The following is a 27,971-nucleotide window of genomic DNA, read 5'->3' on the forward strand; positions in this document are numbered from 1 at the left end:
GCGTGCCCTGTAAATGTGCCGAAAGCAAGTCTGGAAATACAATAAACTGGTGCATGCGTCACACTGTGCACCACGTTATTGTTTCGGTGAAATGAATTTCTACAATACTGTTAATTCTACTCTCTGCAGTGTTTAAATGCTTACATATACACACAGTTACTGTCCGTCCACACATACGACTCGGTTCTGCTTCTATGCCCCAGCTTTGTTTACTTTTTCCCACCGAGGCTTCTAGACTTCTGATTGGCCAACATTTCTGCACGGTTAGGAATCTAGCTCCACCTGCTGCTTTGGCATGTTCATAGCAGCGTTTTCCTTCATTTCTGCCTTTATGTGTGGACGGGATTATTTTTTAAAACGAAAACGGAAAATCTCCGTTTTCAAAAATACCCGTGTACGTGTGGACGTAGCCTCAGTCTCTGACTGGAAGCGCTAATTCGTCATTCGGCTTTTGTCAGACTAAAGTAACTGTTAAAACTGTTTGAAAAGCTCAGCTATACAACAAGGAGAGATTGAGAATTTCCTTTTAGTTCTCAGTTTATTTGATATTGACAAAAGTTAGTCAGTTTTGTCTGTTCTTCTGTAAAACAAACTAAGATTTATTTTTAGAATTAATATTTTGTTTCTAAGTGGAATTGACAAATTAGGCTGTTTCGTTTGTTCTATTTTGAAACTTAAACGCTTTAGCGGCTGCCTTTTGTGTAGTTTGCAATATTTGCCTTTATTTATCTGAAAAAGTCTCATGTTCCTTAAGTACATCTACCCTGTTGAACTTATTATGGGAAATAAATATTTAAATAAAAACAAGCTGCTGATTATTTCACATTTTACTTGTGAGCAACGGCACATTTAAATCTTACAAATATAGTTATTTGGCTTATATCGTGATAGATATCGTTATCGCCTGAAATGAAAAAAACATATTGTGATATGAAAAAATCTCATATCGCCCAGCTCTATGTGAGTGTGTGAGAGAGAGAGATGACCTTTCCTAGAGCAATAATGTAAAGAAAATGTGAATGAATAAGTTTGTATTTATGAATGTTTTATAAATGTTACCTTTCATCGCTCTGTAAAGCATTAACACAGAAACAGATGAATGAGTGTGTGTGTGTGTGTGTGTGAGTGAGAGAGAGGTGACTGTGATGATTAAATCAATAAACATGATACTGAATGTGACACAACTTGACTTGCTGATGAAACCTCCTGAACGTCACTTCACTCGCTCAAGATTGGGGAAAATCAATGAAGCTACTCACACATTTATGTCTGGTTATTTTCAGTATAAGCACTGCTCGCTGCATATACATGTATGACTTTTTATTGAATGAGGGGCCCCGAGTCTTTTGATGAGTAAGCATGCTAAATGTTTGGCATGGGTGCAGTTATCTTTTGTTGACAAGACTGAAAGCAAAACAGTTCTGTTGCCCAATTACTGGAGTTGTTCACCGATGGCTAAAAGCTGCGGTAAAACCAGGCAGTTTCCATCAGTCCTACAGTCTAGTGAAAGTCGAGCACTGGCCGCCTCCATCTGTTTCTCTAATCCATTTAAAGTCTTAGAGAAATTGTTGGTGTGTGTGTTTGTTTTATTTGTGCTTTATAAGCGAGACTTGTAACAATGTCAGCATTCTTCAAAAACAAATGAATTGTTGCTAATCTTCAGTCTAACAGAACCTCGTCCCACGGTACTGGTGTTTATTTAGATAAACACCTGAGCTCACTGAGCTCGTTATTTTATTAACCCTTTTCCTTTATTTTAAATGTGTACAATTTGTCTTTTTGCTCTTATAGAGCTGTTTGTGGCTTCATGTTGTATTCATTTTATCGGGCTTTTCTATTTGGTGGTTTTTTTTGTTTTTAATTTCACAACAGAAGCTGCTTTGGGGTTTGTTTTACTGTGAGGTAAAGAGTCCAGTTGAGGGAAAATGACAATCGGAAGGTATTTGGCATCCAGCAAAACCAGACTCGGGGATGATTTTATCTGCCATAACCAGTTAAGAGTGAAGGCAAAGACATAAAAAAGGGGCGAGCAGGGATGATAAAGTAGCAATGGGAGAGAGAAGACAAAATCGAACAACATATTCCAGAGGTATATAAACACACGGGCAGTAAAAAGAGGTGAGTGTATTTAAAAAAACACAAAAAACCTGCAGACACAGGGACAACATGCCAACTCCACAAAGAAAGGCCCTTGCTTGGATTCAAACCCAACCTCCTTGTAAGAAAATAGTGCTAACCACCATTCCCCACTTTAACGAAAGGATATAAGATAATCAACACTTATCTTCAGTTCTGAATAAGGCAACAATAAAATGCCCATGGCAAATCGGGAGCAAAATGTGTCTTTGTAGTAATGTCCCAAAAATATTTTATGTATTAAATATATATTTATATGCTTTATATATTATTAATGCTTTGTGTCATTGTTTTAGTGCAGTGACATGGTAGTTAAAATGGTTTACTCTGATTATTTCCATAACGTAAATTATTTTGGAGAAACAGGTAAATATGCCAGATTTGGACACGTATAAGTTCCCGGGAACTTTGCGCCAAAAAAGTACTCTGTGTTCAAACTCCCGCCACCGACTGGGGCACGTAACATTGACGTAACATCCTCCGTAACGCTTTAGCCAATGAGCTTCACTCAGCTAAGCCAATCAGAGGGCAGCGGCGGGAAAGACAGCTGATCTAGAAAGAGTTGCGGGAGATTCGGCGCAACTTTGGTTTCGGGCGGCCAGAGAGAAAAGAAAACACGTTTTGCGTTGTACCGAGAGGACTTCTATCAACTTAATTTAAGAGGTACGTTTGTTACCAACACGCTCATTTAACTCGTAAAAGAAAAATACATTTGATACTGGACGGGCGGAAGAGAGCTGACTTACTGTAGTCTACTCTTCAGCGTAGGTTTGCCACTACTCTTAAAAATATCTGTTAACTTTACACGCTTGCTTGTATTTGCAAACAAATGCATTCGGAGTCATTTTTAGTCTTCCAGATATATTTTAGATTAAAAACCTGTCCGGTCAAAGTGGAAACTCGGCTATTTAAAGGCCGAGGCCTTTGTTTGGCGCCATTAGTGGAGCACACTGTATTATTTCCTGTTTATAGGTAACTGTTAGCTCAGGAATCACGCGATATAACAAATGTAATTTGCGCTGTTAGTGTAGTACTAGGCGCAGTGCTACGATTTTATTTGCGATTTTGAATTTTAACATGAAGTTACGCGATTAATGGCTCGTGTTTGAGTAGCATGTTGGAGCAACTGAGCTAAACGACTTTGATAGGACAGCAGATCGTGGAGGGATGCGAAAAGATTTGTACAACCAATGAACGCAAGGTTTATTTGGGGACACGATTGTTTCTGAAATGCCTTTGCCCGTTTTTCAAGACCCACAGCAGACATTTCCACTCAAAAACTACAGTCGTGAAATTTGGGCTTAGTAATAATTTGCCTGTGAATCAGTCGAAAGTCTTCTTGTTTTTTGGTGGTCCTTACACAAAAGTGCATGTTTATGTATTTCCAAATAGGAACACGCACTTCATCGTAAATCCCATCAGTGTTTAATCTTCACATATATTTCTGATCATATTATTCTGGCTACGGCTCTGTTCATACATATATAAATATATAAAAAAGCCAAACAAAACATTGGTTCTTATTATTTTTTAATAATTAAATGATGTCTGAATCATGTGTCATATTTAGGTGCTTAAACATGTTGTCTTCGTTTAGGTTAATCCAAAATGCCCAGCACACGCTCCCAGGGACGAGCTCAGCCCACACTTCAGTTCCCTCGACGTAAATCCTCCAGAGTTTCCTCCCGCTCCAAGAAGCCGGAGCCCCAGAAGTCCCCAGCTGTGTCACCAATCAAGCCTGAACCTCAGGCCCCGGGGCTGACGCGGATCGGACCCCTCTCCCCGAGACGTCCCATTAACTTGTCCACCCCACTGTCCCCCAGACGCTACACAGACCAGCCCACTCCTCTCTCCTCAACGCGGCCAGTCGCCCTCTCGTCCCCTCTTTCACCCAGACGCACATCAGCCCAGCCGCCAGCACCTTCCTCCCCTCGTCTCCAAAGCCGGATCCCCCTCAGCCCTCGAAAGCGCACAGGTATTGAACGGTGAATTCAAAAGCTTCAGTTGTTCCACTACTTCATGCAGCTCTGTGTACTAATAACCTTCAGTGCCTCTAGACTAAAAAAAATGTGAATTGAATTTAAATGGTGAATCTTCAGGATTAAAATTTCAGATCCTAAAAAGCCAGCCTCGAGTCATAACAAATAACAGCACTTCTCATTTTTCTCCATCAAGGTGATGACAATGTCTGCAACCTTGGCACCTCCCTGCAGTGCTCACCTACAAAACAGAGGAAGCTGAGCCTGGCCTCACCACGAAAACTCGGCTTTGATGAGAACTCACCGGTGCAGGCTCGTCGTCAGCTGATCCCATCCTCGGGGCAACAGACGCCCCCTTCCACCGCCAAATCATCTCCGAAACGAGAAGAAACGCCTACAGGGAGCCCCATCCATAAAAATCTGAACAAGAAGCCACCCGTTGCTCGACTGTTTGGAGAAAGTAAGAACTCTAGTTTTTTTTTCTTCTTCTTTTTTTGTTCCCCACTTATATTATATTACATTATATTATATTACATTATATTATATTACACTACATTATCACCATTTCTTCTCCAGAGATGAGGCTTCAGAGTGTGAAGCAGGCGCTCCACACTGCCATCCCCGAGCGCCTTATGTCCAGAGAGGCCGAGCGGGCGTCCATCCGGTCCTTCCTGGAGGACAAAGTGCTTCAGCATGTTCCCGGCAGCCTCTACATCTCTGGAGCCCCGGGAACAGGCAAGACAGCCTGCCTCAACTGTGTGCTGCAGGAGATGAAGGTGAGCGTGAAGGAGTCTGTAGTCTGTCATGTTTAGTGCTTTGGGACACCTGCTGGCGACTTTCAGTTACTGCAGTAAGATTCGAGTTTGAGCAGCACCCCACAGGCTTCATTTCCAGAGTTTGAGGGTCTTAAAGTGCAAGTTTAAAGTCTGAGTGCAGGCTAATAACCTGTCCCCTGATTGTCTATGTAACAGCCAGGGTTGAAGTTTTGTCAGTAACTGGTTGCGTTTTGTGTCCCTTCAGGCTGAGCTGTCGTCAGTACAGACGGTGATGGTGAACTGCATGAGTCTGAGGAGCTCCCATGCAGTCTTCCCACTGCTGGCTGACAAACTGAAGGCATCTGGTGGCCAGAACGGACTGCAGAGGTTCCTGACAGCCCCGGGGCCCACTGTGTGAGTCAACAAATCCTCAATCCTTTGGGGCGATCATGGCTCAGAGTTGGCAGCTTGTCTTGTAACTGGAAGGTTGCCGGTTCGAGCCCCGGCTCGGACAGTCTCGGTCGTTGTGTCCTTGGGCAAGACACTTCACCTGCCACCTACTGGTGACGGCCAGAGGGGCCGATATGGCAGCCTCGCCTCTGTCAGTCTGCGCCAGGGCAGCTGTGGCTACAACTGTAGCTGCTTCCACCAGTGTGTGACTGTATAGTGGAATTGTAAAGCGCTTTGAGGGCCCTGAAAAGCGCTATATAGATGAAATCAATTATCATTATCTTATCACACATTTACTTGAAAAAGGAAGTATATGATAGATGACTAAAGGGTGTGGCTTTTTAGAACTTTCGAGCAAACTATCCACTAAAGGTATTCTTTTAAAAAAGTTGCTGGTTGAAAGTCCTTTTTGGGATGTTTTGAAAGTATAGCTGTGATTACTGCCTGCTGAGATACTGATTGGGTCTGTTTGTTTGTTTTTCCCCTTTAAGGCTTCTTGTTCTGGATGAGATGGATCAGCTGGACAGCAAAGCCCAGGATGTCCTCTACACAATCTTTGAATGGCCGTACCTGCCAAAGTCTCGCCTCTGTCTCATCGGTAAGTATTCGACTCAACAAATATCCCAAATTCACCAGATCTCACATCTGTGTGTCCTGTAGACAGAAAGCAGAGTGTTCTGACAAAAATCCTACCTGTTCTACATGCTGACCACTGATGTCTTTGCAGGTATTGCAAACGCTCTGGATCTGACTGACCGGATCCTGCCCAGACTGCAGGCTCGTCCCCAGTGTCGCCCTCTGCTGCTGCACTTCCCTCCCTACAGCCGGGAGGAGCTCACGGCCATTGTACAGGACAGGCTTGTACAGGTAAATGTGGTCTGTGTGACTCAGAGCTTAAGCTGGAACCTTACAGATCACTTTTATTTAATCAGCGCCGCGTCTTCTTCTCCTCAGGCCTCGGCTGAAGGGCTCCTCGACGCTTCTGCAGTTCAGTTCTGTGCCAGGAAAGTTTCAGCTGTGTCGGGAGACGCCAGGAAAGCTTTGGACATCTGCAGGTGAATGCTTGGACTTGTTTTTTTCTTTAACCTTTTAGGGAATCATGTCTCTGTGTTTGCATTTAGATTCTGCACTCGTTTAGGCATTTTAGTTGTTTCTGCTCTCGGGAGACCTCGTGCAGATTCTTTGAGTTGATGTTTCTGTGAAATGTCATTCAAACGATTTTCTGGTTGCTGATTTCAGGAGAGCAGTTGAGATTGTGGAGTCTGATGAGAGGAAAAAAGCAAGTGATCCAAAGGGTGAAAGTAAAGGTGAGTTGTGAAATGTTTTCTTGAGTTAAAACTGATGATGGTGGAAGTCACACGGCAGCTGATTGGTGGAAACTTCCTGTACTGTGTGTTCTGCAGCGTCCCGGGTCAGCCTGCCGCAGGTTGCGAGAGTGCTGTCGGAGGTCTACGGCGACCGCATGGCGTCTCAGAGCAGCGGTTCAGAGGGAGAGAGTTTCCCCCTGCAGCAGAAGCTGCTGGTGTGCTGCCTGCTGCTGCTCATCCGCTATGGGAAGAGCAAAGAGATCGGCTTGGGAAAGGTGAGGTGCTGATATTAGTTTGCTAAAGGATTTTAGCGGCGTGTTGTCGTGGCAAATCAGGAAACTTGTTGCATTAATGCGTAATTATTCCGTCTCTGCCAGAGAAAATACAAATCTGTTTCTAGACTGGTGGTGTTTCCTGACCCGTGGGCGTTTGTGTTTCAGCTCCATGAGGTTTACAGCCGCCTGTGCGCTCAGAGGCAGGTGTCTGGAGTGGGTCAGGGCGAGTGTTTGTCGCTCTGCAGTCTGCTGGAGAGTCGAGGGATCGTTGCCCTGAAGAAGGCCAAAGAGGCTCGTCTCACTAAGGTACCCGACGCTTCACGAGGAAATGCTCTGCAGTGCAGTGTTCGACCTCTGTTGCTTAAAAATGAAACTCGAGGGGTTATCAGGGAACAAGACACCGAGTGGAACGTGGCTGATTAAAGCGTCTGTTTCTGCAGGTGTTCCTGAAGATCGAGGAGAAAGATGTCGAAAACGCTCTGAAGGATCGAACGCTGCTGGGCAGCATCCTCGCTGCAGGACTCCCCTCGTGATCTTGTGATCGTTCCTCTTTTAAAGACTCATTTTTAAGGTTGCACAATGAGCCAATGTTCTGTGGGGGTTTTTTGTTTTGTTTTTTCTTCAAAGACGTTTTTTGGTTCTCATTTTTGCTGGGAATTTGTAGTTTTAATGACGCTCAGTTGAGTTCAGAATGTTGAGCTTACATCAAATGAATCGTTTCAGTTTTGAAACCTCTTTAAGCTTTGAATAAAAGTGAAGCTGTTTTAGCTGCTGTTGCTTGTGTCACCGGTGCATTGAAATGCTCGCACTATATTCGAGCTGGTAACTGAGGACAAATGTTCATTCACTGAAATCAGCTGAGTCTGTAGATGTTGTTCCAAAGGCACTTTGAAAGGTTTTAGGTAAAGTTACTCAGCTCGGGTGTAAGAAGTTAAATAATGTGATGTGTAGAATCTGCAGAACAAGATTTTATTGATTTCATACTTCCATTTATATCGTGGAATATTGCATATACTTCCAGCGTAAACATGAAGAACGGGATTCTGATTCTGTCTGCACAGATTTCCTTAACGATGCTGTTAGTTTTCACTGAGACTTTACATCTTTGTCCACCAATCAGCAGAATAAAGCTCAAAGCTGTGGAGCCCCTGAATACACGATGCTTAAAAGATATCTGTGTAATTTTACTCAGCGAATATTAAGTTGTAAAACAAGTGAAATCAAAGATAAGCAGCGTTTTCAGCCGTGCGACCTGGAGAAATGCAGGTGAAATTACAAGACATGGTTAACAAAGCACGAAGGCTCAAAGATCAACTCTTCAAATCAGGTTTTGTTCAAATAATTTATTCACAGCAATGCATTAAAGTGAATGAAAATATAGCCTGTGCATGTTTTTAAGTACAAATACAGTGGGCGAAATATGTCGACAGCATTAAATACTCCGACATGTGATGCACATTCCTTCTCATCTGTTGCTGGTAAACCAGACAAAGCAACATTTTCTCCACCCACGTCCACTCTGTTCGACAGCTTATCTTAAGTGTTACATATTTAGTTTTTTCCACTTTCAAATCATTTCTAGTGATTGTCTCGACATTCATACGTTTAAAATGCGTTATGAAGATAAATAACCAAAGCAGGACCTTTGCATCCACAGCAGCTCTACAGGTACGTTTACCCACTCTCACTCCGAGGTCTTTAACAGCTGTGTTTGCACTCACTCGGTTTCTGAGGGCCCTCAGTTATAACATCACGTTACGCCTCGGGTTATACTTGATAGCTGCTGTTGTCAGTGATGTTGACTGTTCACGCTGACCGACAGTGAGAACACATTCAGGTTGAAGCAACGCAGAAACAAACGCTCGTGCACTTTAGATACAACATGTTTTGAGCACATGGATGAAGCTTTACAACTTTCTGAACCCTGAGCACTCATACACTCACAGCTCTAACAGAGTTAGTCAATAGGCAAACATATTAATTGCAAAACCATACTTGCTACTCTTACACAACAAAACATTTAGTCACGACTGAGTCTTTTTTTTAACCATTAGTGCTTTTACTTCAGTAAAGCGTGTGGACATCTCCGTCGCCACCTACAGCACAAACACTGGTTTTTAAAGTTCCTGTGGTGTCAGGACAAACACGAAGGGCTGTGAACATTCAGAGTGAAGAGGTTCGGTTGGTGTGAAAACGACAAACATTCTTTGAGTGCAAAGCTGTAAACTTGGTACATAAGGACGATTAGCCCTCAGTTTGAGTCACGAGACGCAGCCATGACCTCACAGTGTGTTTACAATCTTGAGTTAAAATCAACAAATAACAGACGCCACAAACTCAGAACGCTTTAACACGTGTGCTTTTCTTCACGCTGATGGAAACATGTAGGTCTGTTTCAGGCCTGGTGGACCAGGACGCCGCAGAAACTTTAAACTGGAATTCTGATACGTTCTGGCTGTCTTTAAAAAAATAAGAGAGACAGCAGTACGGCGATGATGGCTGCTCCTCATTTCACGTAAAAGTTTTAGAAGCATCTAGTTTTGCGTAATTACCCTAAAAGCTTTTTTCCTGTGGAGTATTCACTACACTCACTACACTCAGGTTATTTCTGATTAAAAATCAATTTAAAAAAAAGAAGCTGCCCCAGGTGAAAACACACCAACTACACTCTGCAATAAATATACTGTATGCTTAACAGTTACCTGATCTAAATAATTACAATGATTACAATTTAATAAACTAACCTTTTCTGTAAAAATACCTTCGATTTGAGCTTTATTTGACATATCATGTGTTTCTAACTTCTTTTAATCTAAGCTCGAGTCCTCATATCCAAAATACACAGATATCAAAAGTTCCAGTTTGGGCCTTTCTCCGATCAAACTCTGAGGTGTAAACACACAGCTGGCTTCATGAGAGAGAGCTGAAAACAGAATGTGTGTTTAACATGAGCTCTAAATGAAAGAAGAGCAGAAACTAAATACATTCAAAAGAGACGTGGGTGTGTTTTTTTGTAGATACATGTATAGAAAATCTAAGAACGAGTCATTTTATTGTTCATTCTCATACAAAAAACAACACCAGAGAAACACAGTTCAGCCAATTTCATCTGAAAGTGTTCAGAAAGAGAAATCTGAACTGTTCCTGCAGAGCCGATCGTTACTGTCGTAGGGAAAACAACAACAAAAGGTGATGGTTAACAACTTTTGCATGAATGGTCTTTAGTCTGAAATCTAAGGACAGTATTTTTCTTTCTCTCTCGACAGCAGCGATTCGCTCTGACAGGATGCTGCAGCAAAACAACACTGTTCCTGTTGTCTCGTTAGTTCGTCATAAATAATCCCGTGTAATGTGGCATCAAGTGAAGACGTGGGAAAGGCTATAGCATACCATCACAAGTCATAATAAATGTTCTGTACACCTATTGCATAGATGAAATTAACTACAAAGAGCATCGGTGGACCTGCCCTGGCAAACTTTTGGGAGGTTTTCTGCACTTTGAACAAGGCTGCCGGCCTGAAACTAGCTCTCAACCCCTACTTGCTCTCTGTGGTAAAGCGGGAGAGGATGATAAGTATATTCCCAGAGCAAAGCGCAGGGTGCTGTCCTTTGGTTCCCTCTTGGATAGGCGTGCTATTTTGATGTGTGCTGATCTCATGTCGTGTCTCAGTCTGGAAAAGATCCACTGCTCCACCCAGAACCAAAAGGGCACATTTGATAAAATTTGGGGTCTCTTTCTGGAAAACTTCTCTAAACTTCAACTTAAGGATGTTCCAGCTGACTAACGGATTTGCTTCTCCAGAGTGGTCGGATGTCTTAACGGGAACGTGAAGCTCATAATCCCTCCCGGGTTGTGGCTTTTGTTATTTTGTTATTTTTTATTTTTCTGTTTCTGGTTTTTTTTTTTGCTTGTTTGGTAAATAATAAGAGAGGAAAACAATGTTCCAACATGTCTGTTTTGTATTCATTGTAAACAGTTTGTGTTTTCCGCCTTCTTTGTTTTCTTTGTAAACTATATCCACAAATACTCAATAAAAATATCTTGAATTAAAAAAAGAGCGTTGGAGCATTTTAGCGCTTAAAGCTGCAGCTTCTGACCACTTGGGGGCGCCATAAACAGCTGCGAGCTGTGTCCGTCCTCTGCTACAGCTGCTTTTAAGAGCTTTTTGTCTCCATCAGGAAGCCAAAGCAGCAAGGTCGTGAATGCAGATAAACGCTGATGTAAGGGCACATCTTACATCAAACATCTTCCAAAGGACGCTGCAGTCTAGCTGATAACTCCGCTGCTCAGTGATCAGACACACTCGTGTAACACTGTCCCTTTCTCATATGAGCAGTGACACCCTCCTGGCTCAAGCGCTAATTCACCCAGTAACTGAGAGAAGTTATCTAAGATCCCAGAGAGAAGCGAATTAAATGAATTTTAAGTTAATTCGATTTGTTTCGTGTCATTTCGTTACTGAAATCCCAAAGATATACGTAAAATAGTCCCAAATCTGTTAAAAGAATCTAATCTCTGATCTTTATTATAAAAAAGGTACTTTTTGTAACGACCCATGTACAGAAAGGTAAAATTGTAAACTTGATGTTCATAAACTATTTAGAACTTTATCAACTGGATCGAAAACAGTAGCTCGTCCCACTTCTTCACTTTATTTCTTATTTCTTTGTCAACTAAGGAGACAACGCAGCGAGCGGTGTTGTCTTGTGGCAACACGGTTCTCTGTCTGGATTGTTAATTAAAATGAGAAATGATTTCCTCCTGATATTTGCACGTAAGGAAACTTGGTATTTAGGGATTCTAGGTGGATCCCATCTCTACCTAAGCCGGGCGGAGAAACAGCGCATGTACTCTGTCATCCAGCGGTCGTCCACCACCATTGGCTGCGAGCGTCTTATCTTCTCCAGGTCAGCCGATCGAGCCCGCCGGCGGTCCAGCCTGGAGCTCCGCTTGTCAGACTCCCTGCGGGTCTGAACGCAGGCATCAGTAGTGTGACTCTGTGAGGAGAAACCAGAGAGAGGAGTCATTTCCCAAAGCTACACCGGTGTTTTATTATTCATGTTTGCTGCGTGTTCGGTGACACGTTTCACTTCTCTGCTGTCCTGTGAATGAGGTCGAGCTGCAGGACCCCTGCACTACCAAGGACGGGCCGAGAAAGAAAAAGGCTGGTAATGTGCTACGTGTTTTTTTCTAGTTAGCAAGTCTGTCTCTTGAGATATAATGGTGTTTAAAATCTGAACGTATAACTTAAAAACAGTCAAATTATTGATTGTAATTCTGAAAAGTTGCTAGTGGTCATAAGAGTAAAGTATATTTGTTGTTGCCATGAGCCCTGAGCTTTAAAGGCTCTAAAAGTGCTGCAGTATCCCAACTGAGATCAGCGCTCACATCATTGGTTGTCCTCTTGACCTCCATTTGTCTCTCGCTCCAGTCCAGCCGGCTGGACGGTCTGTGGTTCTCCTTCTCCTTGGTGCTGATCACCGGCGTGCTCTTTGCTCTCGGCGGTTTACGGATCACGGCTGGTTTGTCATCCTGGGAACTGTCTCGGTGCGGCTGCTCAGAGCGTGGCGTGTGGCGGCGGCGTTGCCGTCGGGATACTGGCTTTACTGGCTCCGCATCAGAAGACGCCGAGTCGGCTGGCCCGTTGTCTGTCGGTGTGTCGTCTGAGGGTGCGCTGTTTGTTGGAGCCACCGCCACAGAACTGCCACCGGCCTCATTCACACCATTTTCTACAACTGCTGCTTCACAAGAACACAGGAAACAGTGAAATCGTTTAAATATCCACTGAGCTCTGCTGACTGAACAAACAGATTAACTAACTAAACCAATACACCAATCAACCACTCGATGGAGCTGGATGGCTCCACAGTGACCCTGCAGAGCGCTGCTGTGACTCAATCTATATGAAATTATTTGTGACTGTGAAATTCAGAGATAAGCAGGCTTCCTGGCACTCTCCTGTCTGAAATGCAGACATCACAAATGTCAAAGGCACACAATGGATCCTTTATCTTTAAGCTCAGTGTCTCAGCAACAACAGTCCCATCTGACTGCTGAACTTTCAGTCCAAACGTTTATAGCACTGCTGTCTCCTGAGGTAAACCAGCCTCTGTGCCTCGTACTGTCAGAGTGACGCTTACAAAGGGTTCACAAAAAACACCATCTGTTAGATCTTTACAAACTGTTTCTGAAGACTAAAAAAGAAAAGGTGAAATTGAAGCACAAATGCAAACATGGTCACTTTCTTCTCCTACAGTTAGTTTTGTGCATTTCAGGACAAAATACACTGCATTTGAGTTAATGTAGTATCATCATCATCATCAACTGTCAGAAGAGTAAAACAAGGTTAGCTCTGTGAGGCTGCACTGAGCAGGGCTTTGACCCACATGTCAACATCCTTGCAACAACGAAGCTAAGCAGCTCATGTTTAGCAGGTCTAATGTGCACCATAAGCATCATGCTGCTTGCTGACAAGCTAACACAAAGAACAGCCGAGGATCAAACAATGTTGAGCCCTCGTGGTACAGCAGTACCTGAGAGGGACGTGGGTGATGCCACCTGATGGGTTTGGATTTCTTATTTTGAGAAGAGACCATGTTTGTATGAGAGACTGGGAATGCTGTTATGTGTTAATGCTAGAAGGCTTGACTAGGAAACTGAGCCTAACTTGTACAGTTATGATGCAGAGACAAGACATGTAACTGAAACTTCCATGGCTAGGTCAAATGGCCACGCCTACATTTCAGCCATTGTTCAAAAGAATTATCTATCTAAAAAAAAGTTTCCCTACTGTGTAGTTGAAAAAAACTGATCAATGGACCATGGAGTAAAAAATCATTTGAGAGCTGTGAAGTTTTAACATTTTAACACAAGACACTAACTCACTTTTGGAGCCAGCCTCAAGTGGCCACTTCTGGAACTGCAGTTTTTGCCACATCATGATTGACATGGTTATTATCAGAGCTACTTCTAGTTTATTTGGTTAGTTAATTGAAAGAATATTAATCAGAAACTGCAGTTCTCTGGAAAATGTACCCTTGCTATGACACAAAGTCTCAGAAACCAAATTGATGTCTTGTCCAAAGCAGAAATTTTTACGATATGTTTAAAACATTTACCAGGGAGAGAAGCGGCGCCTAATCACATTTAAGAAACTTAATCAAGCATATGTTTAGAACTTCTGCTTGGTGACCCGTTCTCTTACCTGTGGTTTGTGCCGCATCTACAACCGCAGCGTCCCGGTCCCCCACGTCAGTCTCTCCATCCTCGCACGCTGGCTTTTGCACAGGACTGGTCTTTGACTCCAACAACCTCTGCTTGACCTCCAAGGATGTGGGCGGCAGCGGGAGAGACAGAGGAACCACTTTGTTCCTGGTCAGCCTTGGTGTTGACCAGCCGCTGGAGTCAGAGCCGCTGTCCCAGCCCTCCCAGAACCAGGGCTTGTGGGAGTGTTCTATCACCCGGCGAGTCAGACGGTACTTCACAGAGTCCTCATAGCATTTAGAAAACGTCTCCCATTTGGGGTCCCTGAACTTCTTCATATATTCTGTCCTCACTTTCTTGGTCACCATGGTTCTTGTTATTGCCTGGTGCCAATCACTGCAAGGAGACAAAATACAGTTTGAAACAAATTTGCAATCTTTTCTTTGGTCGTCTTCTTCTTGTTGCTCCCATTAGAAGTCACCACTGAGAGTCTCTTCCTATCAGTAGCCTCCTCTGCTTTCACACTAATCCTCTGCATGTTCTTCGCTACATCTATGAATCTTTTCTTTGGTTTTCCTCTTTTCCTGCCTGGCAGCTTCATATTCAACATTTGTTGTTGTTGTTAATAAGCCTAAAAATCCACTAAACATTATGAAGAGGCAGTTAACTATGGCAACCACGAGTAAACAAACAGGGTATATTCTCTATCAGAGGAAGTAAAACACTTTCCCTTTACTTGTTTACTGATGCTGTGACGTGTAATCCTGACATTCATGCGATTTATATCATCATCTTGTCAACAACCTCTCACATTATACTGGATGAGAGCTGAAGCCCTACAAAATTTTGGTATTTACCTGATTTTTATTACATTTTGATATTGACTCGGCCTGAATATTATCCCTTACACTGTCAGCGAGTCGACGTCAGTGATACTGAGGTGAGCTGCGATTTTCTGTCAATAAGCACTGCTGTTAGCTCCTGTTCACCACTATTCACGGGCTGTTAGTGAAACTTTGTTTCAAGTGGACCTAACGTGGGCAGACTCACACTGAGCAAATAAACTCCTGCGACGTGAGAATGAAATCAAACTGCTGAAGGAGGAAGAGGAAGGGATGGAGAGAGATGACCAGGAGAGATTAGTGGTGGAGGAGGCGGATGAAGAAGATGAGAAAGAAAAATCAAAAAAGAGAACATGAATCCTGGTCACTCCTGAATAAATATGTCATAAAATTATTTAAAGCATAATAAATGATGATTTTTCACACTACAAAAAAAATAAAAATAAAAAGCAACTCTGCTGCAAAGCATTCTTTAACTTTTGCAGTGTTCATACTAATGTTAAAAGTCTGCTGTTTGTTGTTCTTCTACGTGGCTGCACTTTCAAAGAAACAGTTACTGACAAGAATTTAACCAATGAGCATCAAGAGCCATGCCCCAGTTTTCAGAAGCAGCTACACTGAGTTTTTTCTCTCCCCTCAAACAGACATCCTGTCGGGAAAGTTCCTTTCCTGGGGAACATACAGAAATATCTGGGCTGCTCTACAAAGTCCTGCTAGTTTCTAGGTGGTGTAATAGTAAATGGACCTTTATATAACATACCTCATTCACTTCATAGAAGCACTTCTATGCTGAAAGTGCTTTCTAACATTCACACAAATTCATACTCCGATGGATGTATCGGAGATTAACTTGGGGTTAGTATCTTCCCAAAGGATATTTGGAATGCCGACCGGACCAACCTGGCGATTAGTAGATGATCTGCTCCACCTCCTGAGCTACAGCCACCGCAGATGGTTAGTGGTGACTGAATGGTAAACAGAACAAAACCTGGGTGAAGATGAAGTGGAATGAGAAGTGCTGTTGAGAGTGGGAGGCTTTATCTTGATTGAGAGATCAAGTCCATGAAACTTTTAAGGCTCGATACAAAAAACATGATTGCAAAATAACTAGTTTTAAACCATCGACTGTATTTACCCCTCTTTAGACTCACCCGTGTTTGCTGCAGGTATGCTTCCATGTAAAATGTGATGGCAGGCTTTGTAATACCAGTCTCATACCAGACTGGTTAAATTATAAGTAAACAGTTCATCTGCGTATTGTAGTACGATCCACATTAAAACACTCACGTTTACATTGTTTAACACATTTTAACACATCTGTGCACTACAGAGCCAGGCACTGAACGAAGCATCAAAGCAAAACATTTATGCAAACTATTCGAATTACTCGATGAATCATTGCAGCCCTGCAGCCAACAACAGACTGTAAAGATGCAAAAACACTAACTTTATATCCCAAATGTGCATTATTTGCTTGGCTGTACTTTCTAAACAATATCAAATGTGTAGCAGAAGAGGCTGATTAGAGTAAAGGGAACCTCTGTTTACCAGGCAAGTAACCCTGAACACATTTTTATTTACAAGCATGTGGACAGTAGGAACACCAACAAGCATCCAAAAACATTGAGTTGAATTTTGCAGAAGGCAATTACAAAAAGTACCTTTAAGGATTATTCCACTGTTAATGGAATAATAATGTTTTAATCCACTTCACTAAAAGGTAAATTAAAAGCTGCATCCCAATTATCTATTTGCCATTTTTTTCTTTTACTTTCCACGTCAGCTCAGAGCTCTGGTGGATATTAACCCTGTGCTGCATCCAGCACAACACACAGTGTCGCATTTCACTGTGGTTCAGATTTCCATTGAGAGGGTTTGATCAGTCTGTTCTTCTGCTGCTACATTAACAAAGCTGTCACTGTGTTTTCTGAATACTGCCCCTTAGCAGAAGGACAGAGGGACGACTATAAACATTTGCTTTAATGACAAAGAGACTTAAATTTACAACAGCCATTATACATGGATATACAATGTGTGATACCATGTACGTAATACATTCAGAATTGAATTCAAGTAGCGATGCCAAACAGTCAGCACCAGATACTTGATGCTCAGTTCAACCCAGGTGGAATGAACCTCGGAGAGCCTCCCGTGGGACTGGTAATGACTCAGGACAGGCAGCAGTTTGGCTTGAATGCATTAACACATAAAATAATTGAGTCCAACAAAATGAACGTACAATAATAATATTGTCTTTCATGCATCAAAGCATTTTTTTCCTGTCAAAAACTGCAAAACAGCCATGATACCATCATCCACCCATCCACGTCTGCAGCTGCTGTTAGCCACAGATCAGGGAAAACCATTGGAGGTTATTAGCACTAAATCTGACTGGACCTTTAATAAGCATGAATGCAAACACTGACATTCTTCCTGGGACTTCTTTTTAATGCATCATATGCAAACAAAAGATTTATAACACAGGAAACGCTTTACCGCTTGATTTCATCTAAAGCTCTGGCCATATTCAGTAAAAATATATCGATAACGTAACATAACATAAAACCTATTAAATGTTTACATTTTCTGTTTGGTTTTTTTTCGAGATTCACCTGCAAAACCTGGTGACGTACCTCTGCCAGGTGTAGTCTACCTGTAAGCCCCGCCCACCTCCCGCCACATCAGATTACCCTGAGAGCAGGGAGGATTGAGGCTTACTACAGCTTTACAACTAGCTGTACTACAGCCATTACTCACTCACACCACACGACCAGTAACATCCAGTCTATTTCAGTCTACACGCCTACATGCACTTTCCTTTTCTTTCTATACATTAACACTTGTTGTTACTCAAAGTAAAAATAAGCCAATATTTGATTTTTTTAAGCCTGTATCCGATCTGAGGACAAAACCTGTTCAGTGTATATTATCCTGTCACTGTCTGATTACTGCATTTCTCCCGATGTGTTTTTCTGTAACTGAAACACACTGTCTTGTTATAAAGCCTTTCACTCTGTCAGTCACACCCCAGCTCGCAGCATTTTTAAAGATTTTAGTCTGTAAACACACAGCAGAGCAAAACGTTGCAGCTCCGACGTATTTTGAAGTTAATAAACGCAATGAAGTGTGTAAACCTGAGGTTTGAAATGCCAAACCGAGTGAAAGCAGGCTACAGCCATGTTCACAGCCGTTCGCCTCACCTGCCCGCTGCGGTCAGCTTCGTTTGTAAACACGGGGTCATTTCAATGCTCAGGCTGACGACTAAAGTCTGATTGGGCATTAAAGTCAGGAATATATGTACTCACCAAGTCTGTGTACCAGGGGGACTCCGATTGATTTAAACCCCGTCTCTCAGCAGGCGAGCATCGCTCTGCTTACTGGCACCAAACGCCCAGCTCAGTTAGAAAGCTAGCAGCAATAGCACATACAACTTCCGGCTTTGGTTTTCAAACAAGTGCTTTAAAACATCCCAGGGACGTGATTAATCAAGAGGATATTCAAGATAAAATCTTCTACTTTGCTCATGTTATAGCTTTCAGGCTGATTTCAGGCAAAAACCATTCAGTTTAGATGGTCGGAAGCTTTATTTTGAAATATATATCCTGGACATCCGGAGCTCGTCTATTATTTATCCCTGTCTGGATTAAAGTATAACAGTACTAGACTGATATGAAATGAAATGTGGTTTTACATTAAGACGCTTCCACCAGACCGCGCATGCGTGTTCTGTCTCCATCAGAGCAGTCAAGATATGAGGAGAAAACAATAACAACAACAAACCCCTAAATAAATTAAATAAAAGGTTATTTACAAATGGTCTCTTGTAGGGCCAGGACCACAGCCTAACCAGTGATGTTTGGGTTTTCGCTTTTACAAATAGGAACTTGGGAATGTAATTCTATTTTACCACCTTGTAGAAACTACAATATGTCACTCAGTATCCAAGACAATATTTATTCTCTTTGTTTTGGGGTGAGAAGAAAGTCAGCGTATTGTTTAGCCTGGTTAACTACTGGATTTATTTCAGCTCTTGAACTTGAACTCTGTGTTTGTCTCAAGGCTTTAAACACCTCATAAAGACTACTATCAGTGATGTTTCACTGCTGTGTTTGGAGCTGGATGACTTAAATTTATTTAATTTTTTTTGGTATGCTGCCGCATACATGTATGTAAATTGTAGACTAGGTTAGGGTTGATACATGTGGTAATAAATTATTGTTTACAGATTTTATTCAAACAAAGTTTATGTGCAGTCTCTTGTGTGAGAGTCATAATGTTCAGAATATAATGGAAAAATCCAAAAGACCAGTAAAATAAAATGAACAAACATCCACAAATGTTCTGAATCAGAATGAGCAGACAACACAGTCACACTTGGAAAAAATCTTTGGCTTTTATTTGCTTTGATGGGTTGTTTCTTTTTTGGTCTTTTTGTTCTTGTTTCTTTGATTTTTTTAAATGTAGTTGGTCCGAGCTGGTGTGTGTCATACCTCGAAGCCAACTCTCATATATGCACACCAATCTTCATTTACATTTGAAACAGGACATACATAAAAGAAAAAATAAATAACTTATGTACAGGTTAGATGTGACATGATCCTCGCTGGTGGAAGTCAAAGGTCTCTCTATGAGAGGATGAAGTTTCACAGTTCTAGGACAGCAGCATCTTACTGCTCTGGATCCTGAACCTGATGCTTTGGACGCATCATGTTTAGAAGCACTTGCGGTGGACGATGCTGGGGCCGGCCTCATCGTATTCCTGCTTGCTGATCCACATCTGCTGGAAGGTGGATAGAGAGGCCAGGATGGAGCCGCCGATCCAGACTGAGTATTTACGCTCAGGAGGAGCAATGATCTGCACAAGTAGAAGAAAATGAGACAAATTTTATTGCCTGCTGCACCTCAGATATCATTGTCATATTATGTAAGGTGAGTGATCTTGTGCCAGTCAGTGTTGCTTTTGTACCTTAATCTTCATGGTGCTGGGAGCCAGAGCTGTGATCTCCTTCTGCATGCGGTCAGCGATACCAGGGTACATGGTGGTCCCGCCAGACAGCACGTTGTTGGCATAGAGGTCCTTACGAATGTCAATGTCGCACTTCATAATACTGTTGTAAGCTGTCTCATGGATACCAGCGGACTCCATACCTGTGTAGATGTACAGCAGAGAGGTTCAGGTTAAACACAATGAAATCACAATGTGATCTTTCAAAGGAAAGTTGTTACACTGTCTCAGATGAATAGTGTTGATGCTACGCACCGATAAAGGAGGGCTGGAAGAGGGTCTCGGGGCAGCGGAAACGCTCATTGCCAATGGTGATGACCTGACCGTCAGGCAGTTCATAGCTTTTCTCCAAAGAGGAGGAGGAGGCTGCGGTTGCCATCTCATTCTCAAAGTCCAGAGCAACGTAACAAAGTTTCTCCTTGATGTCACGCACAATCTCACGTTCAGCTACAAACAGAGGGCAAAGGTCATAATTCAAGCTGCTGCAGAGTAGAATAATAAATAAATGAAAGATGAATAAAATAATTTTATCCAAGTGAGCGAAAGGACGTAATGTCCTGAGTTTTAACCATTTTGGTTTTATTTTGTGCTATTTTACCAGTTGTGACAAAGGAGTAGCCGCGCTCAGTCAGGATCTTCATAAGGTAGTCTGTGAGATCCCGACCAGCCAGATCCAGACGCATGATGGCATGAGGCAGAGCGTAACCCTCATAGATGGGTACATTGTGGGTCACACCGTCACCAGAGTCCAGCACGATACCTGAGAGCAGAAACAGAAGAGTTATGGAGAAGCTGACAGGTTTCTACCTGACGCATGTGATGAGTCACATGAAAAGGCGCAGAGTGCTAACAGTCACTGCTTCTTTCTAATGTCCACATTTGTTTTTTTCACTGGAAGGCTTAAAAGACAGTTTTTTATGTATCTTTTTTGTCCCAAAAATCAACCCGAAACTAAACAAAATGAAAAAAAGCAGCGTAGTAATCATTTATTTGTTTCAACAATACAGTGCATTCCACAATGTTTGGGACAAACATTCTGCAATTCATTTGGGACTGAAGTGCAGACATTCAGCTTTAGTTCAAGGGGTTTTACAAAGATTTTCTGTGAACTGTTGAAGTATTACTGCCATTTTATACACAGTCTCCAATTTTCAGAGATGCAGATTTAATAGGAAATTTGACTGACAAGCAGCTTCATGGCAAGTTGAGGCCTGCTCCCTTGGCACAAATGAAGAATTCATAACATCGGAAGCTATTTCAAAGTGTTGAATTTGTATTTTATAGCTTTTCAGTGTAATTTTAATGTAATTTTAAATATGATCCTCATATAAGTGAGTAAAGCCATTATACCACTGAAATATACCTGTCATAGAGACAGCATGATAGGAGGGAAACTAATGATGATCCCAAGCATGGTGGAGGCAGCGTTGTGGCATGGATATGTATGGCTGCCAGTGGAACCGGGCCACTAGTGTTTATTGATGATATGACTGCTGATAGAAGAAGCAGAATAAATGATGGAGTTTACAAGGCTATAATCGCTGCTCATATTCAGCTAAATGCTGGTCAGACAGACACAGAGCAAATGGATAATGACTCAAAGCACGCTGCAAAAGCAAGCCAACAGTTACTTAAGCTAAAGAAATTAGATATTCTTCAATGGCCAACTCAGTCACCTGATTTCAACAGAGCAGGCTTTTCTGTTATAAAATACAAAACTGAATGCAGAGAAACCCAAACAGGGAGCAACTGAAAGCATCTGCAGTAAAGGTCTAGCAGAGGAACTCAAGGGAGGAAGCACAACATTTGGTGATGTCCGTAGGTTCTGGACTTCAGGTAGATAGTTGTTGCAATATTAGGTAATAAAAAGTGTCTTTATACTTAAATTAATGTTAGTTTGTGTCATTAATGTTGAACCTCTGAAAATGGGGCACTGTGCATAAACAGTGTTCATGTCAAACTTTGGAAAACTTCTTGAATTAAAGCTAAAAGTGTGCACTGCAATGACATATTGATTGTTTTATTTACAATGCACTGTGGCGATGTAGCGATGCAAAACTACAAAAAACTGTGGCTTTGTTCCAAAACATTATAGACCTTAAGTTTTTTTTTAAATGAGAAAGAAATACTGTCTTGAAGACAAGGAAACTTGTATTTCTGTGAAGCTCAGACTCACCAGTGGTACGGCCGGAAGCATAAAGGGACAGCACAGCCTGGATGGCCACATACATGGCAGGGACATTGAAGGTCTCAAACATGATCTGGGTCATCTTCTCCCTGTTGGCTTTGGGGTTCAGGGGGGCCTCAGTCAGCAGGGTGGGGTGTTCCTCAGGAGCTACGCGCAGCTCGTTGTAGAAGGTGTGGTGCCAGATCTTCTCCATGTCGTCCCAGTTGGTGATGATGCCGTGCTCAATGGGATATTTCAGAGTCAGGATGCCCCTCTTGCTCTGGGCCTCATCACCCACATAGGAGTCCTTCTGACCCATACCGACCATCACACCCTGAGGAGGGGAGGAAAGCAAGTTAGGTCTGAAATGTATATTTATTGATGTCTGTATTTAATTTGTTGTAATATGAGTCCAAGAGTTTCAAACAGCAATTACTCTGTAAAGAACTAGGTCTAAGATACACTGCAAGGCACATAAGAAAAAGAAAAGCAAGAATGAGTTTCCTTTTTTTGTGAAATTTATTGCCCTTGCATACCTGGTGACGGGGGCGACCAACAATAGAGGGGAACACAGCCCTGGGAGCATCATCTCCAGCAAAGCCAGCCTTCACCAGGCCGGAGCCATTGTCGCACACAAGGGCGGTGGTCTCATCGTCGTCACACATGTCTGCGGATTCTGGAGGAGGAAAGTCAAATGTGATGAATTTCTGTACAGCAGGATTACTCAGCAGCACTTAACACACTGAACAAAGCACCAGTTGCATGTTAGATATTCATTTAATTTTCTCTTAATAGACAAATTTTTTTAACGCTAATACTAGTGTCACTTTGTTGAGTATGTTTTGTAGCCTTTTTTAATTTTGACTAAAAACTCAACAGCCTGCTGTTTTTAATCTGAAAGCTTTAGGTTGATGTTAATTCCAAGCAGTTTTTTAATTGTAATAACGTTTTGGTTTCTTTCTTTCGTTATATAATAAACATAAATTATTACACTACAATAAACTAAATGACCAAAAAAGTGTATGACACTGTGCTTTACTACCACTGACTCCCCTGTTCTGTTTCATAAATAATCACATGCTAATAACTATAACTTCTCCTCGTCTCCTCTCTCAGGCCTCCAGTGTTTAGATTGTGTCATAACAATTTACACAACCTGCCAGGACACAAAGTCACTAAGCTGCAAACAGAAACGCTATTAAATCCCCATTAGTTTAATGATGCCTTCAAATGTTCCCCATAAACTTCAAAATGTGGTGTTGTCTTTTCTTGATATGCATTATAGTGCCCTTGTAAAGGAATCATCCTTCAAAAGCTGCTTTAAAAAGTATATGTATTGTTGCTGGATTCAGTGTTTTCTATTCACTAGTAAACACTGAAACTAAAGCAAAAAGCACTGATGTGCTGATAAGTGTCAACTAACGTACTTGTAACTAATTATGATAAATATTAGTAAACGAATAGACATGTCAGTTTCATTACAGCATTTGTTATTATCACTTTTCATCATAAAATGTTAAAATACACATTGTATTCCAAGCTAAAGTTACAAGGGTTACAAATCTCTAACAGCATTTGAACACAACCCAGTCTTTCCATTAACTACCTGTCGCAACAAAAGCTGAGCTTAAGCAGACTGTGGTTCACTGCCAGCTCCCTTCACTTAACCATTAAATCCAGATTATTCTCCATCTGTCTCATTCACTTAACCTAGCAAGAAGGCAGTCTCCATTAACAGTAACTCCACCTAACTACTGCTACAATTATTAACCCTCTCTCCACCAGGGAACCTCTCTCCTCCAAGCCGCTTACCTCTGCGTGTCTCAGGCTGTCACTGAGGGAACCTTGTTGGCTGCTTGCTCCAGCTGGTGTTGGGGTGACAGGCTACGACCACCACGGTCCTTATATACGCCTTCTGCTCCATACCACCCGGAGAGCTTTTTTCCTCCTCAGCAGACAGTAGTTTGGAATGTCCGAGTATTCGATAGGAATTCAACTGGCCCTTCGTCCATATTTGGTCGCGCGCGAGGGTCGTCGCATGCATGCATGTAGAGCCTCGCGGGCCAGCTGGGCCATATATGGAGAGGAAGTCCCCGCGAGGCTGCCGCGGAGCGCACGAGCCCGTGTATGGAGCTAGACCAGAGCGACGCACCGACCGTCACCTGTAGAATAACTGCTGCTACTTACACGCACAGTACACGCACACAAACCATTCAGTACTTCAAAGCCTTTTCATTTTTTAGTGTTTCATGTCTCATTAGTATTTTAACCGAGGAATGACTTTTTTGTGTTTTAAGTGAAGGCATAACGAAAGTGACAGTTTAAAAAAACAGAAAACAAACAGCACATTAAATGAGAAGTGTAATACTTTCTACTTTTACTGAGCACTCACAGCACTTTTACACTTACATAATGCTCTGATACCCATTCACACGCCACTCTAAGCACTTAAAGCACTTTTTAGCTATCATGCACACACTGATGAGCGCATCAGGGGCAATATGGGGTTCAGTATGTCATCTGAGGACACTTCACAGATTGCAGAAGCTGGGGATTAGCCGGTGACCCATTCTACCTCTGGAGATGCTCCCAAATGAAAGTTTAACAGGACAACTCAGGGCAATTCATATTAGAAAAAAAAACTTTATCATTGTCATTACGATTAGAGATTTATTTTCAGCTTTTGCCTGAGATTTGTCCGAGTTTGTTCCGAGGTGTGTTTTTCAGTTTGAACTTCTATGTACAAGCAGCAGACATTCATGCTCTGCTTTTTAAAACAAGAAAGACCGGGACCTCCAACTCTCTGGACAGCTGCAAACTGAGACAAAAATCCTCAGAGGGACAAAAACTGAGCCAATAGTCCCGGCTGTGTTTATCCAACTGTTAAGTGAGCTCCGCTGAGGTGTCAAGATTCATGGGAGTGAGGCCAGTTTTTAAATCGACGATGACTTGACACAAGACTGTAATCATGAGTCCAAATGTGAAGACGACGTCACTCAAACATTTGGTGTTAAAATGCCTTCACTCTTACAGACAATATTCAGACAGACATGCCTCTCTTTAATACGGTTAATATTGTTCTATTCTTTGAGAAAGTTATTTTCTGACTTGCCTCAGCAGCAGGCAAAAGGTCAAAACCAGCCTCTTGACACTTTATGAGAAACCTTCACTCCTCTATAGGAGATGCTATCAAAATATGGAGCAATGGTTTTGCCTTTAATAAATATAATATGGTTAATACAACCACAGAGCTGATAGCAACTGCCTGCTTTCTACTTCTTAAAAAGAGCCCGATGATAAACTGAACAAGTTTAGCTTGCCATCACCAGTGTGTGAATGTGTGTGTGAATGGGTGGATGACTGGATATGTAAAGCGCTTTGGGGTCCTTAGGGACTAGAAAAGCACTATATAAATACAGGCCATTTACCATTTACCAAGTTAATAAGACCAGAAAGTAGAACACCTAAAGACCAAAAAATTCATTTCACTAGCTGGGCCCATGTCCTCATTTTAGGATTGACAGCATTTTAGTAGGTAAAGGTGATGCTTGGACATGAATTGAGCTGCGGTTCGGGGAAGGCCTCGAAGGGGACTGGCGACGGCTCCCGGGCCGGGCAGATCCCCATGTACTAAATAGAAGTGAAGTTAAAGAAATGAGAACAAGGAGGGAGGGAGGGTGGGGCACGTAAACGAGAATGAACAGTTGCAGAACTGGGGGGAACCTGTATAGATGATAACTGGAAGGAGCGTGTTTGGAGGCGTGGTCCCGCTCCTGAAATTCAGATACATAATCTCCAAAAAACTGCTTGGATTTGTGGAAAAGTCCTTTAAAATCATTCGAAGTGTTACTTTAGTCGTTTACTGAAATTAAGGGAATCACATTAGCGCTTAAATGAGAATATGAGTGCTGACCCCATACTGTAGGGGATAAATAAGAATATATAGTAATCATAAAAAATAAAGTAATTTTGATGAAGCATATTGTAAATGTCTTTATTTTCAAATACTACTGCTATTACAGTAATGGCTGACATTAAAAATGAGGACACAAAGATGCACCAAATGGCTTGAAAGCAGCTGAAGCGAACAGTTGCAACTGAAATGTTTAAGTTGGTACATCAAATCAGAAACAGCAGGTAAATAACATGCATAGAAGGAAGTCATCTGAAAAAATGAAAGGAGCTGAAGTACAAACACTTAATGCTGGGAGCTGAAAACTCAGGAGAAATTATTCCATAGACGTACATTCCCAGAAAACAGCAGTCAGATTGAATGTTATATGACATAACACTGATTATTTAAAAATATCAAGGCTGATAGTGTCCAGTGATGGGACAAACATTGACCCTTAAAAGCAAAGTCCAAAACATATTTAGGGCACATCCTTCAGTTTTTACATGTATGTAGGGGAACAATGTAGAAAAGGCATCATTAAGGTGAACAGATTATTGTTAATGACGCATCAGCATGTGTGCAAGACAGCAGCTGGTGGCGAGGGAATAGTTCACCCTGTTTCATACTACATACAGTTTGAACCTTTTATATTCAAATATGCAAATGTCCAATGGAACCAGTATCTACAGCAGTTGAAAGTAGAATACAATGTAACTACATTGTTCTTTCAGTTTTCTTATACTATTTTTTCCCATTTCTCTTTCTGGAGGTTTCTTCCTTCCCACTGTCGCCAAAATACTTGCTCATCGGGAGTCATATGATTGTATGTAGGATGTACCTTACAGTATGAAGCACCTGGAGGTGACTGTTGTGATTTGGTGCTGTATAAATAAAACTGAATTGAATTTACCATCTTCCTTTTTTAAGCCTTAAACATATAGTGCCTGTTTTCTTCTCTTACAATAATAAATACATTTTTCTTTTATCAACCATTTGAAATCCATAATAAAATGAAGTCATTTGTAAATTATTCTGGGATTATCATTCTCCATTTGAAAATATAAAAAGTAAATTACCTATAACATTGGAAAGATTAGAGTCATACAAACTAAATTGACAGTTATGTACAGCTCTAGTGCCAATCTAATCTACTGTGACTATATTTAGCAGCGCTGGATCCTGAAAGCTGCCTGTAGCCTGTGTAGCCGTGAAAGTGGATCACTGCGGAGGATCTCTGTCAGCGTGGCAGTCAACCAGCTAGAGGAGCTCAGATCTATTTATAACAAACATCTGCTCTTTGTCGCCCAACAGGAGGAAGCCCTGATGAGTACAGGGCAGCTTCTCGAGCCAGTATCTCAGAGGCTCAGGTCTGTGTCACTTTTTAAGTAAAAAAACAAACAAAAACAAAAAGAGGCAGGAAGTGAAAGCTTTACTTTTGTGGAACTGTTGTCATATTGTTTTCTTACTTGGAAGGTTATTTAAGTTGTTTGTGGTAGGTTGTCCTACCCTGATCTTACTTGGTATGTCACACTAAACATGGCTGCATTCAGGAGGATCTCTCTGTACTCTGCACGAGTGTCCTTATAAATGACGGCTTCCTTAGAAAAAGGAGGTGCAAACTTACAGCATGCAAACGTGTCTTTTGTATGTATCCACTAAGAATCAAAACACACACATTAGAGCAAATTTGATTCATTGTCATAAGACAAATGTGTTCTAAACGTGGTGAATGTTAATAAAGCCGTCATACATTCTCTCTAAAAGCAAAACAACTTTGATGCAAAGAACTGAAATCATGTCTTGCTTCACGATATGGATTTCTTGTCTCTCCTGTTAACAAACAACTATTTTCTTTACAGCAGCACTTCTTTTTCCAAATATGTACAGAAGCCAGTGAAATGTGTCACAGCTGTGCGTCTTTGAGGAATAGTAGGAGAGTGAAACCATACAGAAAAG

General features: G+C 41.8%; 3 protein-coding genes across 6 annotated transcripts; 1 reads left to right on the forward strand and 2 right to left on the reverse strand.

Annotated features, from left to right (window-relative positions):
* Positions 1-2,642: 2,642 nt before the first annotated feature.
* On the forward strand, positions 2,643-7,675 carry cdc6 (cell division cycle 6 homolog (S. cerevisiae)). The gene is made up of 12 exons (XM_085409046.1): positions 2,643-2,799; positions 3,734-4,111; positions 4,312-4,575; positions 4,692-4,891; positions 5,136-5,284; positions 5,812-5,918; positions 6,048-6,187; positions 6,275-6,375; positions 6,560-6,627; positions 6,724-6,902; positions 7,068-7,208; positions 7,343-7,675. Exons 2-12 carry the CDS (start codon positions 3,745-3,747, stop codon positions 7,433-7,435), a joined length of 1,809 nt encoding a protein of 602 aa, XP_085265172.1. The 5' UTR covers positions 2,643-2,799; positions 3,734-3,744; the 3' UTR covers positions 7,436-7,675.
* Positions 7,676-8,153: 478 nt separating this feature from the next.
* Positions 8,154-18,359, reverse strand: ccsapa (centriole, cilia and spindle-associated protein a). Of its 4 annotated transcripts, none has more exons than XM_085409050.1 (5): positions 18,254-18,359; positions 15,849-15,936; positions 14,108-14,502; positions 12,292-12,641; positions 8,154-11,900 (listed from the first exon to the last, which is right to left on the reverse strand). In XM_085409050.1, exons 3-5 carry the CDS (start codon positions 14,472-14,474, stop codon positions 11,721-11,723), a joined length of 897 nt encoding a protein of 298 aa, XP_085265176.1. In that variant the 5' UTR covers positions 14,475-14,502; positions 15,849-15,936; positions 18,254-18,359; the 3' UTR covers positions 8,154-11,720. The 4 variants fall into 4 exon arrangements, with proteins under 4 accessions (XP_085265176.1, XP_085265173.1, XP_085265174.1 ...); XM_085409047.1 differs by having other exon boundaries at positions 12,292-12,644; XM_085409048.1 differs by having other exon boundaries at positions 12,292-12,644; positions 15,849-15,913; positions 18,254-18,335.
* Positions 18,360-19,322: 963 nt separating this feature from the next.
* Positions 19,323-24,090, reverse strand: acta1a (actin alpha 1, skeletal muscle a). Its single transcript, XM_085409053.1, has 7 exons — positions 23,933-24,090; positions 22,657-22,796; positions 22,130-22,454; positions 20,552-20,713; positions 20,209-20,400; positions 19,915-20,096; positions 19,323-19,803 (listed from the first exon to the last, which is right to left on the reverse strand). Exons 2-7 carry the CDS (start codon positions 22,783-22,785, stop codon positions 19,660-19,662), a joined length of 1,134 nt encoding a protein of 377 aa, XP_085265179.1. The 5' UTR covers positions 22,786-22,796; positions 23,933-24,090; the 3' UTR covers positions 19,323-19,659.
* Positions 24,091-27,971: the final 3,881 nt, after the last annotated feature.

This window comes from Rhamphochromis longiceps, linkage group LG6, assembly GCF_057381845.1.
Source record: "Rhamphochromis longiceps isolate RC_006_pf linkage group LG6, R_longiceps_female_GT1.1, whole genome shotgun sequence".
NCBI lineage: Eukaryota > Metazoa > Chordata > Actinopteri > Cichliformes > Cichlidae > Rhamphochromis > Rhamphochromis longiceps.

Bases quoted from the DNA above. Each gene is read 5' to 3' on its own strand.
- cdc6 (XM_085409046.1), top strand. From the start codon at position 3,745: ATGCCCAGCACACGCTCCCAGGGACGAGCTCAGCCCACACTTCAGTTC. The intron at 4,892-5,135 runs GTGAGCGTGAAG...GTGTCCCTTCAG, and splicing joins GTGTGCTGCAGGAGATGAAG to GCTGAGCTGTCGTCAGTACA. The intron at 6,628-6,723 runs GTGAGTTGTGAA...TGTGTTCTGCAG, and splicing joins TCCAAAGGGTGAAAGTAAAG to CGTCCCGGGTCAGCCTGCCG.
- ccsapa (XM_085409047.1), bottom strand. From the start codon at position 14,474: ATGGTGACCAAGAAAGTGAGGACAGAATATATGAAGAAGTTCAGGGAC. The intron at 12,645-14,107 runs GTAAGAGAACGG...GTTCTTGTGAAG, and splicing joins AGATGCGGCACAAACCACAG to CAGCAGTTGTAGAAAATGGT. The intron at 11,901-12,291 runs GTGAGCGCTGAT...TTCTCCTCACAG, and splicing joins TCAAGAGGACAACCAATGAT to AGTCACACTACTGATGCCTG.
- acta1a (XM_085409053.1), bottom strand. From the start codon at position 22,785: ATGTGTGACGACGATGAGACCACCGCCCTTGTGTGCGACAATGGCTCC. The intron at 20,714-22,129 runs GTGAGTCTGAGC...TTCTGCTCTCAG, and splicing joins TGCTTCCGGCCGTACCACTG to GTATCGTGCTGGACTCTGGT. The intron at 20,401-20,551 runs GTAAAATAGCAC...CTCTGTTTGTAG, and splicing joins CTACTCCTTTGTCACAACTG to CTGAACGTGAGATTGTGCGT.